Source organism: Phyllostomus hastatus, unplaced genomic scaffold (genome assembly GCF_019186645.2).
Source record: "Phyllostomus hastatus isolate PE091 unplaced genomic scaffold, TTU_PhHast_1.1 phas_scaffold_1674, whole genome shotgun sequence".
NCBI lineage: Eukaryota > Metazoa > Chordata > Mammalia > Chiroptera > Phyllostomidae > Phyllostomus > Phyllostomus hastatus.
Genome location: NW_025334011.1, coordinates 4834958 through 4854334, shown reverse-complemented (window position 1 = coordinate 4854334; position 19377 = coordinate 4834958). Strand labels below are relative to the sequence as shown.

At 37.6% G+C, this 19377-nt stretch overlaps 1 protein-coding gene and 1 non-coding gene across 2 annotated transcripts in view; both read left to right on the top strand.

Annotated features, from left to right (window-relative positions):
- Positions 1 to 19377, top strand: part of CCDC158 (coiled-coil domain containing 158) — a 62761-nt gene that overhangs the window by 23134 nt on the left and 20250 nt on the right. The window contains exons 10-15 of the mRNA XM_045857951.1: positions 5418 to 5537; positions 7469 to 7666; positions 8698 to 9180; positions 13418 to 13607; positions 15404 to 15556; positions 17531 to 17643. Coding sequence (XP_045713907.1) covers positions 5418 to 5537; positions 7469 to 7666; positions 8698 to 9180; positions 13418 to 13607; positions 15404 to 15556; positions 17531 to 17643 — 1257 coding nt within the window. The remainder of the gene's footprint in view (positions 1 to 5417; positions 5538 to 7468; positions 7667 to 8697; positions 9181 to 13417; positions 13608 to 15403; positions 15557 to 17530; positions 17644 to 19377) is intronic.
- Positions 16201 to 16307, top strand: LOC123831377. The gene has a single exon (XR_006787899.1). It is a non-coding gene; the product is annotated as a U6 spliceosomal RNA (small nuclear RNA).

The window sequence follows — 19377 nt, the reverse complement described above, 5'->3', positions numbered from 1 at the left end:
GAGCTTGTATTCTTTTTTCCTGTGGGAGTTTACACCTGCTATCCCACTCTTCTGTTTTGTAAATTCCATCTTTATCTGCAAAATGTCCCTGTTCAGAGGATAAATTTCATATATAGTCATCCTACTTAGGAGAACCTATAGTTCTAACAATCACTTTTAGCCAATTTCTCACACCCTAGCTTGTTGGGGGGGGAGAAATAGAGTATAAGGAAGATACCAGATTTCCTTTATAAAATTACCCAGTTCCACATGATAACAGTACAAGGAAAAAAGCTCCTTACGGGAAGAGGCAACTTAGTATTGCAGCACTGACTATTCACCGTCTGACCTCCTTAGAGCACATTTAGTTATCACTGTCCCCCCAGAGCTGGCCACAGGGGGGCGCTGTTTCTCTTAGGTTCTCTAGTTCAAGCGGGTAATTTGAGAGCTTGACCTTAAGTCCCTCTGGCACAGCTAAAATAAGAATGGAAAATTTAGACATGGCTTTATTAAAGTCTCAACAATAAAGAGTAACATGAAACTATATAATTTCCGTTATGAGATGTGGATCCTCTACAGCCGTGGCTTTCACACATTTTGATCATTACCCTCAGTAAGAAATGTAGTTGAAGTTATGATCCAGTACACACAAGTGAAGCAATTTCACAAAACAACATTTACCCCATTACTTATGCTGCCGGCTCTTTTCTGTTCTCTTCAGATGCTGATTTGATGCTCCCTAAATTGATTTCCTAATTCACTGGTGGGTTCCACTGTGAATTACACTGCTCTACAGAATCTCTTTGCTTTGCTCTTCACCTAAATTCTTGTGTCAAGGTCATTTCAACCCCTGCCACCTACCAGCAGCCTTAAGGATACTTAGACTGCTTAAGGTTAAATCCAAGAAACAAAAGCCCAGAGAGAAACCGTTGTTCTTTTCTGCCCCTCTTATCCCTGCTTTTTTGTGTTCTAGTTTCTTTTCTCTGGATGAGCTTTTCCCCTGAAGATTGTTAGCGGGAGTGTCCACCCCATTCTGGGCAGACCAAGCCTACACAAAAGGTCTTGATTTCAGCCTGCAGAATGGTCATGATCTCAGGACAGCGTGGGGTGGAAGCATGCTTTATTGCTCAGATCTAGAGGCGGCTGGCACGTTGGCAGAACCGAAGTGCAGAAAACCTGACAGCGAGACAGGAAATAGGATAGTTGTGTTATTACCCAGTATAATAACTGGTATTCATCACGACTCAAATCATCTTGAAAAGATTAAATATTCATTGTTTACTGACAAATGCAGCTCTTTGAAAAGTCATGAAGTACTAAAAACTAATCCGTTTCTCTTATGTGATTTGAGGTTGCTGTAGCTTTTCATCGTAACGTTTCTTGGAAAAATTATCCCTTCATAAGCTATCACCCATTGTTTGCTAATTTGCATATGGTCTGATATATAGCATTGTGCTGATGAACTCCAAATTGGCCATAATGGAAAATTTTAACAGAAACTGAAATATAAATATACATTTAAATAATACAAAAATAGTATTTGAGCTTTTACAAGCATCTCTTTGGCATTATAGAAGCATAAGCACCCAGACGAATGACCACAAACTTTCTGTATGCATGGTTTGAGGTCACATAGATACAAATATAATAGTAGAATTAATGTCTTGTTTTGCTGTAATGTAAACAGTGCATCTTAAACAGTCAATATTTAATAGAAATAAGGGAGCATATCTGATTAATTTTAATTCAGATCACTGAGATTTATAATGTAGCCTATTGAACCTAATTGAGTTGGCACCTAATTGATGGGTAGCTAGGGTCTCACAATAGTAACTCCCTTTAGTCAGGAAACACTGAGAGATGATCATCCTGCCGTGTTAATTGAGATTGGAATATATTCTGGCCTGAAAAGCATTAATACATGGTATAACTGAGTGAGGCAGAGCAAGCAACTTAGCAATAGGATTGCATTTTGGGTTCATGAAAATTCTATTGCTATGAACTGTTTTTGTTGTAATGAATTGAATATAGAATCTTAAAAAATGCAGACTCTTCTGTCTATTTTCATGGACCTTGACTTCACATTCTAAAGCCTATTAAAACTTTAAAATCCATTTTGTTTTCCACTGCTTCAGTGCACATGTTAGTATATACTGTACAAGTAACATAAAGAAAGAAGCATCAAAGAAAATAATACATAAAATCTGTGATTGAAAGATTTGTCAGAAAAGAAACTTATAAAGGGGTGTTGATATTACTTATCAACATGCTTTATGTTAGGCAGTATTAGTACTTTTTCCTGAGGCCATATTTCTTCAGAAAAAAAAAGTGTTTATTATTTAAAAAAATTAATGACATGACAGTCTGAACAAAACTTTTCCAACTAGAATGGATTAATTATGAGAAAACATTTAGGAGGGCAATGTTTCTTTCAGATTCACAAAAGTATTTAATAAAAGATTAATAAAAGTTGAAATTGTGTTTTAAAGAAAATTTTAGGTATAGCTTTTGTAGCTTACACAAGTGTCTTACTATAATGCTTTTTTCTATTCTTCTCTTTCCATTTTAGGAGAACCTCCAGAATTCCCCTTTACGAATTCGGACCAGTAGAAGCTGTCACTATTGGCTCTGTAGATTTGGCTTTACTCTTAACTTTCGCTTTTTGACAACAAAAATATCTCATGATCCTTATTATTAGTTGATTTTTTCTACTTTGAGACAATTTGGGGCTGAATTTCATACTCAGACAGTGAAGATTTAGTAGCACTGGCTAGAGCTACATACTGTGCAGAAAGATTCTGTGCAAACCTCTTGGCATAGTTCTGCCAATGCACCTCGTGCTGACCTGCAGCATCCCTTATTATCCCATATCTGTGTCTTTTTGATCACAGAAAACAAAAGATCCAATTTGGTATGATTGGTAATGTCTCTGAAATTACTATAAGATTAGAATGAGATCTCAGTACTTATTTGTCTGGTGATCCAAAACAAAAAGATTCATAGGTGGTGAAAGGGAAAACCGGTGCTGCTATTTAAAAAAAAAGAAATAAGAAAACCTTCGGTACATCTCAGATGTCAGTATCTATTATGGACATTTTAAAAGGCTTTTCTTTATAGTGTTTTTTACAGCTGTTTGTATCATCTCAGCTGCTACTTCGATGGTTTTCCCTTTCACTCTCCATTTATCTTTCTGATTGATTGATTGATTGATATAAATATTTTTACTGTAAAAAGTGAAAGGTAAAAGCAGAGCTATAGCAGCTGAGTCAGTACTGACAACTACCAAACAAATGTTCCCGCAGGGGCCTGGAGGGTCTTCTGCCACTTCCACTTAGACAGAAGGGTGGGACTCGACTCTTCATTTTTCCTTTTTAAAAATTTGGTCTCATAGATTTTACCATCAAGTTTGATTTTATCAAGTGGTCATCTAGAATATTTTTAAAAATGAAAACAGACATAAAATAGCAAGTCTTAATTTAAGCTTTTAAGGCATTTATACAAATACTTGCTCAGTGATAGAAATGGATTGATTCCAGGCTAGCTAGGAGAAGAAAATGTTTTAGTCATATGACTACCTTTTCAAATTGAAAGTGCTCTTATAAAATTTATAGCTCAAAATATGGTTTCTTTGATCATATTTTATTTCCAAAGATAGGTGGGAAGTATTGAATTTCAGCTTTATTAATACTGTTCTTCTCATGAAAAAAAGAAGTACTTAGAAGCAGAATTGAAAGGAATTTGAAAAATCATCAAGTATCTTTTCAAATCATAGATGAAAAAATTCGAAACGCATGGAGGTTGTGTGACAGAACCTGGATCAGAACTTAAGATGTTTGCCTCTTAGCCCGACCAGATCAGCTTTCTGATCACCTTTTCTACCCAAAGTAAAAGTCAGTGGTCTTTCTCTAAGTGTTCCTGATGTCTTTACTAAGTGCTGACTTAGACTTTCCCAGTAATAATAGAACCGAAGAGATTATATAAAGTGATATAGTTCATTCATTTTCCTTAGGAAGCTGTCTGTGCTACAGAGGTTGGGCTGTGGGGCTCTTTTCTGGGTGTGCCCCGGAGGAGCACGTGGGTGAACGTGCTGTGTAGGAGTGTTAGAGCCTGCGGACACACTGCTGTCAGTAACCCGATGTTTTAGGTATAGCTACTTCTTGTGAGGTGCTTTTTTTATATGTAGCAAACAAAGTCGGTTTTAAAATATATCTAATGGAAATATTAAAATTTATATTCCAATCCCTGAAGGCTATGATACTACTCTGTAGGTAAATGTGAAACTATTTGATAGTCCTATATTAGTATTTTTAAAATATTAGGTGTATGTACAGATAAAGAAATATATACAACTTCTTTGTATTCATACTTACTCATCAAAGACATAGTTACATTATGTGTGTGTATAATATGATTAATAAGCATGTGTAGAATTAATAAATGAAGATCTCAAATAAACCTAGTCTCGGTAAAAGTAGTCATGAAGAAAAAGTCTTGTTCATGCATTCTGTAAGAAGATTTAAACATAGCTCATCATCCAAACCAATCAGTAAGTTTTGTTCTTGACATAGAAGGTTTGAAAGCTTGTTGGGTAGATGCCTTAGAAGTAAGAAGGAATATGTGGTATTAGTGCAGACACGAAAGATGTCATATTACTGGAAAGTAGATGATGAAATAGTATAGGTATCACATTAAAGATCAGGTAACAATACATAACATGAAGTAGCAACATGTTCTCATAGTTTAATATCTCAGTATCTAAATATTGAATTTCTGTGGCTCAGGTGAAATCTAAAATGAATTTCCATCCTCTGAGATCTTAACCTCTTAGCCTACACTGCACCTACCATGATGGGCCTTCCAGCAGGTCAAAAAAATGCAAAGAAATGCACAGCTCAAACTTCCCTGTCTGTGAGGAAAAAATACACCTATAACAACCCTTTAAAATTGATGCTTATCCCATTTCATAAAGAAAATGAGGATTGGAATATACATATATAAATATATTAATATATGTATATAATATACAAAGTCACCTGTTCAAAATGAAGTGACTATATAATAATGATAGTAACTAAAAACTTGTTGCCAGTCATTCTTTTATATTCAAAACCTTTATTATGGAAATCCTGATTTTCTGAAACAAAGTAGTTCTAAGTATAATACACTTCATTTGTGTAGGCTCTGCAGAATGTGTTTGTGCCACATCAAGCTTCCATAAATTCCAAACTGTAGAGCACATACTCACAGAAGCTAAATCTTGAGTATTTCACTTGGCTAAGTTCTACTTAGGTCGATCTTAAGTTTAGAAAACTTTGTAAAACACATCACAATGAAGTTTTATTTTTGTCCCCCAAATAATATTTGTTTTCCAAAGACTGTATTTATTTTATATTACCCACCGACATAGCCAGACTGTTTGATTGGTACCTCTCTCTTAGATAGAAGAGCTGGAGAAGCAGTTAGTTCTCGCCAACTCGGAGCTCACTGAAGCACGGACAGAGCGTGACCAGTTCAGTCAGGAATCTGGAAATCTGGACGATCAACTGCAAAAGCTATTGGTAAGATTGTGCTTTAAAATACAAATGACATTAATTCTGGGAAGTTTTTTATCAAAACATTTCATAAAACTGGTTTCATTAGTAAAATTACAAATTTTACAAAATATTTGTTCCTATATACACAATAGAATGGCCTAGACATTATTCACATTTTGGATAGAAAATATAATAGTGTATACTTTACCTATTTTTTTCTCTTAAATAGAACTGTTATTGCTTAAAAGTTAGGTGACACTGATCTTCAAAAAGCCATAGGCTTTGAAGTAAATACTATATTCCCATAAGTTGAAGTAATGTTGAGTGTTCATTTTAAAGCAAAATGACATTTAAAACACATACAAGTTATGTATATAGAAAATTTAAGAAAACAAAAGAAAAAAGAAAAAAACAGAATAAAAGAAGAAAGAAAAGAAAATTTGAATGGAAATTTAGGTTAAGTTTTTTTTAAAGAAAGAAAATACAATTCTGATCATCATGAACCAGCTTTGCCCTCTGTTAGAGGTCCTGAAGGCTGAGACATTTAGAAAAGGAAATGCTTGGTGCCCCTTTGTGTAATCTCAGTGGTAGAATAAATTTCTCTCCCCCTAGCAAGCCCTTTCTAGGGCATAGTGCTCTCTGCCGGTAGCATCATCCTTGTAGGCTGACAAGGGCTTGAGAAGCATCATCGAAGGATAAGCTGGCTTCCAAGTGTGCAAAGCTCCAGACTTGGGGATAATCTTTCACTTCTTCCCTTCCTGCTGCATGTTTCCTGGTGTCCTCATATCTAATTTGAAAATCTTGGAGATTAAATGTCTAAATTTCCTGAAATCCATCCCCTCCTTTTCATTTTTACCACCACTATCCCCTTCATCCCAAAGCCTCTCATCACATCTGGAACATGCCAGTGAATGTCTCCTCACTGGGGTTCCTCACTCCAGTTTCTCCCCTCTTAGGTCCAGCCTAGGAATTCTACTACCATGGTCATCCATCTGAAACACAGCTGTAATTGGGTCGCTCTTTGACTCAAAAATTACTTTCCCTGCAAAGTCCGACTCCCTGCATGTCAAGACTGTCCGTGATCCAATCTCATCCCCACATATACCCAGCGCTCTAAGCAAGCCACACATGCCCCTGTCCAGTCCCTTCATCCTAACCTCTGCATCTCCAGACTGTTCCAAGGTCCAGCTTAAGTGCCTTCTTGAAATGTTTTGATCTCCTTAGCGATTTCTCTCTGCTAGTTCTTAGGACTGTCTTTAATGAAAACCCATTTCATTTTTGTGTCTGTCTTATCTTTCTCTTTGGGTGATAAGTCCTTTAAGATCTTTGAGTCTTTGTTTCTTATACTCTGTTGAGTTTCTGCTAACAGTTGATACCCACTACAGGATGTATTTTTTAGTGACTGAAGAGGGCAGTAATTCGATTCACAGTCCATCTGCTACTCTAATCTCAGTTCCAGACACTATTGTGCATTTCTGAATCAGTAAACCAAACTACTACTGCTATTCCTTCGTCCTTTTGAGCATTTCTTTATCATAGGAGCACACCTGATGTGAAACATAACATATTTGTTAGAAAATTCAAAACAAAAAATAGATGACTTTAAAAATCTACTGTATTTTTGTTTTCATTGTGTATTATTTTGGGTCAGGTCCACTGAGATTTACTGGTAATGCTAAAAGTTACAAGCAAGCAAAATGTTAACTTACAGGGTGGAAATGGGAGGGAGGTGGGGAGGGAGGGGTGGGTGGGCTAGGATGGGAGTAAAGGACAGAAAACTGTACTTGAACAATGATTAAAATGAAATTAGGAAAAAAATGTTAACTTACTTTTCTAGGAAGTGTTCTTAAGCCATTAAAAAGGAATTGAATCATATAAAAACTCCAAAGGCGATATAAGAAGCATAGTTTTAATCATGTAATACTAATGGGGGGAACATACCTCACTCGTTGCAGGCTGACCTACACAAGAGAGAGAAGGAGCTGAGTCTGGAGAAGGAGCAGAATAAGCGTCTGTGGGACCGGGACACGGGCAACAGCATCACCATCGACCACCTGCGACGGGAGCTGGATGACAGGAACATGGAGGTGCAGCGCCTGGAGGCCCTCCTCAAGGCCATGAAGAGCGAGTGTCAGGGCCAGATGGAGAGGCAGGTCAGGCGGGACATGGTCAGCTTCCCCAAGTGGCCTCTTGCGGGTGGGGAAGGGGAATGGATTTTATGTCTTGTTGGTAAAGCTGTTTTAAAAAAGTAAAATAAAGCCCTGGCTGGCGTAGCTCAGTGGATTGAGCGCGGGCTGCAAACCAAAGTGTTGCAGGTTCGATTCCCAGTCAAGGTACATGCCTGGGTTGCAGGCCAAGACCCCCAGCAACCGCACATTGATGTTTCTCTCTCTCTCTCTTTCTTTCTTCCCTCTCTAAAAATAAACAAATAAAATCTTTTTTTTTAAGTAAAATAAAAAACATATATGGGCCCAAAATAGCTCTAAAGTAGAGCTGTGCATTCTATGAGCAAGTTATAAAAACCTGTTACTTCAATATTTTTGACCCCTTACTAAATTGCAGATGTTACGATTTTTCTTTTTTGTGCATTGTTGACTAATGAAACCCACCCAGTTGCCTTTGCATTTTCACCCAGAAATTGATACCCTAATGACTGCTTATTTCAGAAAAGCGTCCAACCACAGGGAGATCTTAAGAACGGCTGGGCTGAAGGTTTCTAAGCATTGTTTCTTTGGCTTTGTGTTTACTTCACTTTCACAGAGTGAGGCTGATCCTACACAGGGTGGGCACCCTTGGTTTCAGGGCACCAGCGGGGAAAATGTGCAGCTCTCTGTTCACAGCAGTGTCCCATCAGCACTGGAAGGACACGGTTCCATTGCCACTCGCTACCACAGAGACATAAAGAGCATCCCACGAAAGGGAAAGCTTCCCAAATACAAAAGCAAACCAGAGGGAGCAGTTTGGAGGAGCATTGTTAATTAAATAAGGCCTCTTCACCTTGGTCTCATTAACACGTCATCCTAATGTCCACAGGGAGTTCTGACAGGGAAATGATTTGAGTTGGTCAAAGTAGATGTTATCTAACGAATGCTTTCATGTTTCTGAGCTAATTTGTTATATCTCTTCAGGTTGCTTCTACCTATCTGCCCAAATCCATGAAATTCTTTTTTTCTGTAACAATCAGATGGCAGCAATTCAGGGAAAGAATGAAAGCCTAGAAAAAGTGTCCTCCTTGACCGCTCAGCTGGAATCCACCAAAGAGATGCTCCGCAAAGTAGTGGAAGAGTTGACGGCCAAGAAAATGACCCTGGAGAGCTCGGAGAGGACTGTATCGGACTTGACAGCTTCCCTCCAGGAAAAAGAGAGAGCCATCGAGGCCACCAACGCAGAGATCACGAAGCTCCGCTCCCGGGTGGACTTGAAATTGCAGGAGCTGCAGCACCTGAAAAACGAAGGGGATCACCTGAGAAATGTGCAGACGGAATGTGATGCCCTTAAGCTGCAGATGACCGAAAAGGACAAGGTGATCGAGATTTTGCGACAGCAGATTGAGAACATGACACAGCTGGTGGGCCACCACGGACGGACGGCTGGTGCTATGCAAGTAGAAAAAGCTCAGCTCGAGAAGGAGATTAACGATAGGAGACTGGAACTGCAGGAATTTAAGGTCTGTAGAGGTTGTGTGTGTGTGTGTGTGTGTGTGTGTGTGTGTGTGTGTGTGTGTGTGTGTGTGTGTGTGTGGTTTAGCTTCTGAAAGATCTTTTCCTCGTAAATCAGAGCAGCCTAATTTACTGACAAGGGGTTTTGTGAAGATGATCTGTGGACACCCTGAAATTATTTGAAAGTATTTGTGTCTATGTGTGTATGTACGTTTTTATGAGAAAAGATCCTTACTTTCATTAGGTTCTTGAAGGAGTGGACCAACAGTGGTTCACAACAACCCTTATAAAAGGTAAAAAACAGAAAATCCACAGCTGCTTCACGAAGCCTTTCCCGATCCCACAGTTGGAAGTTTTTTCTCCCTCTTCTGACAGACCTGAATTTGAACCACATCTCTCACCACTCAGTCCACCCAATAACTGAAAAACACTGGACTGTTGGCTGAATCTCGGTCCTCTATCTGTAAAACAAAACAGAAACAGAAACTCATAACAATCTTATTGGGTTTTTCAAGGCTTAAATGAGAAATTTTATATCAAACACTTGGCTTAGTTCCTGGCCTATAGAAGATATTTAGAAAATATTAGTTCCCTTCCCCCATTCTATTATCCATCTAAATCTTACCTCACTTTATTGGTACCCATTATGACCTGGATCACATTCCGTTTTGCATTGTGTGTGTGTTTAAATAGCTGTGTCTGCTGTTCCCTGTAAGGCTGAAGACTTCTTCAAGCAGGGTATGCACCTCTTCATCTTGGTACCCCTGCCCCATTTCTTCATGTCTTTCACCTAGCAGATGCTCAGTACATAGTTATCAAAATTTATTATTTAAAAAATAATTTATTTATTTGTTTATAAAGAGAGGGGAAGGGAGGGAGAAAGAGAAGAAGAGAAACACCAATGTGTGGTTGCCTCTCGAGGGTCCTCCACTGGTGACCCAGACCACAACCCAGGCTTGTGCCCTGACTGGGAATTGAACCGGTGTCTTTTTGGTTTGTAAGCTGGCACTCAATCCACTGAGCCCCACCAGCCAGAGCTAGTTATCAAAATTTAAAACTATTGAATGAATTTTTTTTAAAGGTTTGATTTCCTAAGCTCTATGTCACTGTATCTCTGCTTTGGTAACTAAAAGGAGACAAGTCACATACAATTGTTTTTTCTTTCAGTGTTATGATGTAATTGACATATAACACTGTATAAGTTTAAGGTCTACAACATAATGACTTGACTTATATACATTGCAATGATTATTACAATAAATTTAGTTAACATTTATGATCTAATATAGATATACAAAAAAAGAAACAATATTTTTCTTGTGCTGAGAATTTTTAGGACCTACTCTGTTAGCAACCTTCAAATATACCATACAGCAGTGTTCACTATAGTCATCAGGGTGTATATTATACCCCCAGTACTTCTTTATCCTATAACTGGAAGTGTACACTTTTGGACCACTTTTACGCAGTTCTACCCCCATCCCTTGCCTCTGTGATAACCACAAAGCTCTTATAAACTTTAGATGCTTGTGTTTCCTCACTCTAAAAATAGGGCCAACTATAGATTATTACCTCTCTTATAGAGATATACAAGTTCATTGAATTAAAAGCTAAAATTCTCTAGTGTTAAATTTTTACTTAATTATAAGAATTTATTAATGGCCAAATTCACCATGAAAAAGACTTGTAAAGGCATTGGAATGGCCAGCCCTTACAATGAATACTTTAGGCTTGTGAAACATATTAGAGAAGAAAGGTGATTGTTCCACTTTCTCATTAAAGAAAGGGATGGATTTCTGGTATTGTTAATAGTGCAAACAAATGGAAGAATCCTGTTGAGTCTTACATTCTAAACTTTATGATGTGGATACATTATTATCTCATTATAAAGATGAGGAAACTGAGACATGGAGACTTTTTTAATTTTATTTTTAATTGTTTATGCTGTTACAGTTGTTCTTACTTTCTCCCCCTCTCTCCCCTCCACCCAGCCCAACCCGCTCCCCTCCCTAGCCAGTCCCTGTAATGTTGTCCCCCTCCATGGGTTGTGCATAAATGTTATTTGGTTAATCCGTTCTCCATCTTTCATCTGGGCCCCACCACCTCCTTTCCAGTAGCTATTAGACTGTTTTATGTATCTAAACTTCTGTTACTATTTTGTTCATTAGTTCATTGTGTTCATTAGATTCCACTAATTGAGATCACGTGGTATTTTTCTTTCACTGGCTGGCTTAATTCATTTAGCATCATTTTCACCAGGTTCGTCCATGCTGTTGCAAAATGTTAAGAGTTTCTTATTTTTTACTGCTGTATAATATTCCATTTTGTAAATGTGCTACAGCTTTTTTATCCACTCATCTATTAATGGACATTTAGGCTGTTTCCAAATCTTTATTGTAAATAGTGCTGCTATAAACATAGGGGTGCATGTATTTTTTGTATTGGTGTTTTGGAATTCTTGGGGTATATTCCTAGAAGGGGACTTCCTGGGTCAAAAGGAAGTTCCATTTTTAATTTTTTAAAGATACTCCATGTTGTTTTCCTCAGTGGCTGCACCAGACTGAATTCCCACCAACAGCACACTAGGGTTCCCTTTTCTCCACGTTCTTGCCAGCATTTGTTATTTGTAGATTTATTGATGGTAGCCATTCTGACAAGTGTAAGGTGATATCTCTTTGAGGTTTTAATTTGTATTTCTCTGGTAATTAATGATGTTGAACATTTTTTCATATGTTTACGGACCCTTTGTATGTCCTCTTTGGAGAAGTACTTATTCAGGCCTTTGGCCCATTTCTTAAGTGGGTTATTTGTCTTCCTGGCATTGAGTTGCATTAGTTCTTTGTATATTTTAGAGAATAAATCCTTGTCAGATGCACCATTGGGAAAATGTTCTCCCATGCAGTGGGCTCCCTATTCGTCTTGCTGATGGTTTCTTAAGCTGTGCAGAAGCTTTTCAATTTGATATAGTCCCATTTGTTTATTTTCTCTTTTGTTTCCAGCGCCCTAGGGGGTGTATCAGCAAACATATTTTCATGTTGAATATCTGAGAATTTACTATGTTTTCTTCTAGGATTTTTATGGTTTCACAACTTACATTTAAGTCTCTTATCCATCTTGAATTTATTTATTTTTGTACGGTGTAAATTGGTGGTCTAGTTTCATTTTTTTGCACATACCTGCCCAGTTTTTCCAACACCATTTATTGAAGAGACTCTTTGCTTCGTTGTGTATGCTCTTGCCACCTTTGTCAAGTATCAGTTGCTCATAGAGATGTATGAGCCATGGAGACTTTAAATAACCTGCCGATGAGCAATACTGCCTTGGGATTGGATCATAGGCAGGACATGTGTGAATGTTACAGGCACACCACAGAGATACCGGGGGTTTGGTTCTAGACCACCACAATGAAAAATTGCGATGAAGCAAGTTATTATCTTTTTGCTGATGGAGGGTCTTGTCTTCAATTTGTAAAAAACACAACATCTATGAAGCACAATAGAGCAAAGTACAGTAAAATGAGATATGCCTGTTTATATTTAAGGCCAATAGGCCTTAATTTGAGGGGAACAATCTGATGACCAAAAACATAAGTTAAAAAAAAATTTAAGTATAAGCACAGAAAAAAAATACACCTATGCTTTTATGTCTATACCTACATCGGTATTTGGAGAAATACACACCAAACAGTAGAAATTCTTTTGGAAAAATAAAGTTTTTTTCAAATGCCATTTGTTTGGAAGCATCTAGTTTGCCTCTGTCCACTTGAAATATAATGTGAACCATGTGTATAATTTTAAAATTTCTAGTAGACACATAAAAGAAACAGGTGAAATTAATAACATGTTTGGTTTAATTCATGTCTAAAATATGCAATCAGTACAACAAATTGAGATATTTTACATTGTTTTAATGGGAAACTTTTGAAATCAGGCTTATTCTACACTTACAGCACATCTCCACTTAGATCAGCCACACTTCAAGTACACAGTAATCGCATGTGGCTGATGGCACAAGCATATGCTGAACTGACATTTACATGTAAGATTTTAAAAAGATAAAATATCGCTTTTATTCTCCCACTTACTTTGCTGATACTTTATAATAAAATACAAATTTAATGTCCTGGGAGATAGTGAAGAAGCCTTTATGTAGATATAGATAGGATATTAAGACAACATGTCATAACTGTATATGTACATATTTTTTATTTCTTACTCTACCCATGATATTTATCACTACATTTAGATTTTAAAAGATAAAAAAGATGCAAAGATACGAGAGCTCGAGGCCAGAGTGAGTGACCTGGAGCTGGAAAAGGTGAAGCTGGTGAACGCAGGCTCGGAGCGGCTCCGGGCTGTGAAGGACATCAAGCAAGAGAGGGATCAGTTGTTAAGTGAGGTGAAAACCAGTAGGAATGAGTTAAACAGCCTTACAGGTATGTGACTTCAGTTCAGATTCTGCTAAAAAAAAATAGCTCCATGAGTGAAGTCCAGTGTAGATACTTGTGAAAGAATAGTTCCTCGTCCCACGTGACAAATTTGGATTAATCGTGCTGCCCCAGGGGAGCTATTTTATCACCTGATGATGCTTCTCCTGGAGGAGCTTTCATATCTTGCACTTACTTACTGTTCGTTTAGTCAGCCCTCGGGGCCCATGAAGTTCTTTCCTGAGTTCCCAAGGAAAGGGTGAGGGAGGTGGAGAACTTGAGTGAGTCCTTTGAGTCAGATACCTTGATTAGAGCTTTAATGATGAAGCAGCATGTGTCAACAGACTTATGCACATTTCTTGGATGGAAAAATTCAAAGCCTTAAATTTAAAAATGAAACATTTACTGTTTATAGTTAGTATGGCACAGGCTTCATTTGCGTCACAGATGCAGACACAGTCACCAGGTCCCGAGCGCTTACTCAGCCAGGTGCTGCACTAGGCTTCAGACACAGCAGTGAAGCTGCAGGCGGTGGTAGCCAGACTGCACAGGACGGGTGACAGCCCAGCGGGTGAGGCACAGTGGATGTGTGCTGGGTGCAGAAGAAGGAGAGGGTGGAGAATCATCCTCCTACAGTAGGCATCCTCTGTACTCAGTTTGAAGGGGGAAAGGGATTTGGCAGGTGAAAAAGAGGTGGGAGGGCTATCCAGACAGAGAGAACACTATAGGCAAAACCAGGAAGGCATGAAATAATGTAATATGACCTCAGAAGTATTTGTTGGAGTAAAAGTGTGAAGGAATGAGGACTAAGAAATGCGGCAGAATAGATAGGCGGAGCCAACAAAAGAGACTAAGTAAGAGATTTGTCATCAAATTTACATTTCAGAACACTGTCAGCAAGTAAAGAGAGAAAGGCAAGACTAAAGGGACAGAGACCAACCCATTAAAGAGGATTTTGCAGGGTCTGGGTAAATATGCTGAGGACTTGACCTAAGGCAGTGGCAGTAAGAATGAGAGAAGGAAGAATTCAGAATGTTTTTGGAGGTTGAATCAACAGTACTTAGTGATTGGAGGGTTGTGTCTGGGTTTCAGAGTGTAAGTTTGAATAATTGAGAAACCAAGGATACCAACAACTGAGACAGGGAAACAGGAAGGAGGGGCAGTTTGAGGGCAAGAGGGTGAGATGCAGTCAGTATGAGGTAGTTGGTTTGGGAGGCACCAGGGCATCCACACGCAAATGTCTGGATAGACAGATATCTCAGCAAAGAGGTGTTGGCTCTGTCTACTTCCTGTATATGTGAATCTATCTATCATTGATTGATAGAGAGAGAGAGAGATAGTGTGTGTGTGTGTGTGTGTGTGTGTGTGTGTATTCTTGTGTATGAGTGATGAATACGTACCAGGTATTTTGATAGTTATTGGAGATAAAAGTCCAATAATACACATGACAGCCTGAGGTTATACTTACTGTGTCATAGAAGTCTGTCTGTCTGCCTTCAGATGGTGGTTAAATCCATGGTAATGGGTATGAAAAGCCAAGAAAAAGGTTTAAGATGAAATAGATATAAGTCAATTACACAGGCTGGAAAAAAGCAATATTGGTGGATCCACCCAACTAGAGTTTTTAAAGAGTCAGATCCCTGGTAATGTGTATGTACACACATCTAATTTCTGTAACAAATGGCAGTGTAACTAAATGAAGTCTCTTCCAGATCTAAAATTCTGTGATCATTACTTACTAATGAAATATATTTCATAACAATGGGATAGAAAAAGTAACTCTTATTAATTATCATGTTGTACAGAAGACTATGAAGTCTTAAAAAGGAATTTCCGAAACAAAAGCGAAGAAATGGAAACTACTACAAATAAGCTGAAAATGCAATTAAAATCTGCACAGTCTGAACTAGAACAAACAAGAAATACATTAAAGTCGATGGAAGGATCTGATGGTCATGGTATGCTGTATTAGATTTTTTTCTTCTGTTTTTAATTCCATTGATCTAGTGTTATTAAAGCACAAACCTGGATGCATTGCCTGCCATCTCCTCACAGTGCCATGTGATGTGAGAGAGATACAGCAATAGGTTATCGGTAATGAGTGCTGTGTAGCAGTAGTTCTGCCTGGGTTTTTTGGGGGATGGTGGGAATGGCCGTGTGCTTAATTTAATCCCTCAAGTATCTAAATTTTCTTTCCCTGTAGTTATTTCAATAATTTCTAACAGACTTCCATGTCTATAAATGCCAGTTAATTATTTTTAAGGATATGTTGATATAAATACAAGTCACTGATAATTTTTATTCAACCCCTTATTTTTCATGTGTTCATTATCTACACGAACTATATATCTGTAGCTAATCGTCAGTTCCTGGGGAGGGGACCTGGGAACTAAACTGCTAGAATCAGGGGTCTCTTCCTGCCTCTTTTACCTGTTCCCTTTTTACCTTGCTGCCCATATTAATTCAGAGAGAGAAGGTTACTGACTTTTTCATATTCATGTTTTTGGTATGGCTGTATTAGCTGCCTATAAGAATAAATATCCGAGTAAAGTCTACATTTTTCCATTTCTCAATATTTTTTAATGTCAAAAGATTTATTTTTGTGCTTGCTTCGGCAGCACATATACTAAAATTGGAACGATACAGAGAAGATTATCATGGCACCGGCACAAAGATGGCATGCACATTTTTGAATTGTCTATATTTTGTGTGGTTCTCCGAGGTTCCGCTCTTTCCTTGCTGGTTCGCACTAAGACAGTGGTAGGAGGTCACTCACTCAGAGGCCCAGCTGGAGCCTGCCCCCTCCCTATAGATAGAGTTCCTCATCGCCCCATCGCATCTCCACAGCTGCCCCAGTCCCATTACAATTAGTAAACCAACTAGGTAATCTTGTGTTGGCATTCAGATGCTTATTTTCACTGATTAAATTATCTCAATATATAAAAGACTATATAAGAAAATTACCTTTGTAGGCCAACCATGATCTACTTAATCAGACCGGAATTCTTCAGAATGGTAAACAAGTGATGTCAGACTTTTTATCTATTAATAGATCAAAGTACTGCGCCTCCGTTAGCCCTGTTTTTGACAGCTTAGCTAGGAACCATCCTGGTAGCAAGTTTGTTTTTAAAGAATGGTACTTTTCTTTCTAACCTCTAAGCTGTGATTGGACCTGACTCAAAGCAGCAGCATTTCAAAACTCTTTCCTCAGCCAACTATTAGAAACAACACAGGTTTTCCGACTTTGAATTTCCAAGCAGGAGGAACTTGTATATATTTTCAGTGGCCTGCCATGTTTTAAGTATGTAGTGTCCACTGCCTGGACAGAACATGCTCATCCTGTTATGAGTTATACTCAAGAATCACATATATGTCTATGCTGCCAATTTAATTGTGAGCACATGACAATAAACATGAAAACAAAAATGGAATGGTTTGTGCTATCACTGGACTCTTTTAAGAAATCACTAATAGTGAATGTCTTACATGGTATTTTAAAAATCAGTTTCCAGAAAAGTTATTTTATTAAAAATACTATATATGGCACATTACTTACTGTATGGCTGTTTATATATATATGTTCCCCATATGTGTAAGTATGAATTTAGTTATTATTATTTATTAGCGTTGTAGACATGGCAAATTGTAATGGTCAGTGAACTTAATCTCAGTAACAAGGAAATCACAAAACATTATCTCATATATATATGTATATACATAATATATTTTTAGTTTAAAATCTCCAATTACTTGCTGAAAATTGTTATATGCCAATATTGTGAAATCCAAAGGCCTTTTACCATGGCCATTCACTTGAAACTGTCCGGGTGCCTTGAAGAATCTTGTCACCTCATAATGTCTAACCATCACATCATAGTAGCCTCTCAAAATTTAGAAACTTATAAACTAAGGCACAGTTTATTTTTTTCCAGCTATGAAAGTGGCAATGGGGATGCAAAAACAAATCACAGCTAAAAGAGGTCAGATAGATGCCCTTCAGAGCAAGATACAGTTTTTGGAAGAGGCGATGACAAATGCAAATAAGGTAAGTCCCTGTCCTCAGGCTGGGGGAAGGCAATATATTCATTTATTAATATACTACAAAACAGAATAAGACAGAGCAGGGATTAAAAAGTACAGTGGAGAAAAGAGAAGTTATTTCCAACTGAGAAAATGAGGGTAAGGTTCCTTTCTGAAAGAACATTTGAGCAGGATCTCAAAAGAACTAGTTAAATGCAGGCTGGGCAAAAAGATATTCTTCATAGAATCAGAGAGTGATTATGTGCAAAACACAGTTTAACTATAATGTGACATGTGTTCGTAAGATTACTGTGCAATACAAAAGTGTGCCATAAAAACCACAGGGCGTACAGGGACAATGGGATGAGTAGCACCACGCTAACAAATTTTGTCAGCAACACACAAAAAAATAGAAACCTAATAACAATGGTAGCACAGTTTATACATGTTTGGTGGTTCAGAAATACGTAAATGCTAAAACCAGTATGGCCCACTACCTTAAAAACATACCAGAAGTTTCCTTGTGGAAGTGTGCCTCAAAGGGCTGCAGCATGAGAGTCACTACGAAGGGGTAGAAGGCAGTTTTAATACCAGATGTGCTTGGATGTGGCTCATAACACTAGGTAAACTAAAGTAGCTGACAGTTAGTTGTTGGAACAGTGCATGTATGCTTTTTATATATTCCTTTGCAGCTTTGTTTAACTGGGTGCAGTTCTCATAAGTGAAACTTTGCATAAGTAAATGTGACATTTGTGTTATGCTTAAATGTTTCCTGATAATATCATATTTTGGAACAAATTTGCATTTTTAACAGATTTAGAACTGACTGTAATGGAGATGAGAACATAAAGAGCATAAGTAGAAAATAATAAGTATAACTCAAGTAATTGCTTTCTCCACACCCAAAACGAACTGCTGAAATACTTTTTTAGAATGAGGCTAAATATTAACAAATATCTACGTATTTCTTTGTTCTTTACCAATTTTTCCTTCCCTATTATTTTCTTATTCTAAATCTTTTCTTTCTTCATCTGTTATTTGCCTGTTGGAACCTAAAGCAGTGCTTATGCTCACCCTCCCTGTGGGTACGTAGGGAACTGAGGTACTGCCTGCCCCACTGAAGGAAAGTGTTCATCAAAGCTGAATGACATTCCCTTCAAAGGAAAGGAGGCAGTTTGTAAAATAAATCCCCTTCTCTTTCTGAAACCTTTTCTACCTAACTAATGAGAAAAGGAAAAATTATTTGCATCCAAAATGTATATTACAGTGGTGATACCATCTACCTTGTTTACTTTAAACATTCTCTCTGTGAAAAATATATTTAAAGAAATATAGATTCAATAAGTTGAGGTGTTTGTTTTAACTTGGCTACTATGTATTTCTTTTTGTCTGTTCCATGATATCTTTTTAAAGGAATGAACTAATTTTAATGAAATTTTGCTGAATACCAAAGATTCTCCATAAGTGTATCAGCGAGCTCATTCTCAGCACTGGACCACAAATGACTTGAGGGCAGACACTGTGTGTTCCATTTCTTTTTATGTCATTTGTGAAATGAACATTCAACCTTGAAACAAAATAAAAACCCATAAGCTTTCAAATAAATGCATCTTCTTTATATCTGTCATTTTAAACATGTTTCAGTAAAATTTGGTATGTGATTACTCAATCTCAAATCACCATACACTGTTTCTTTTTATGACAACATAATTACTACATATTTTGTGCATTTTATCAAGGATTTATTAAGCCTAGAAGA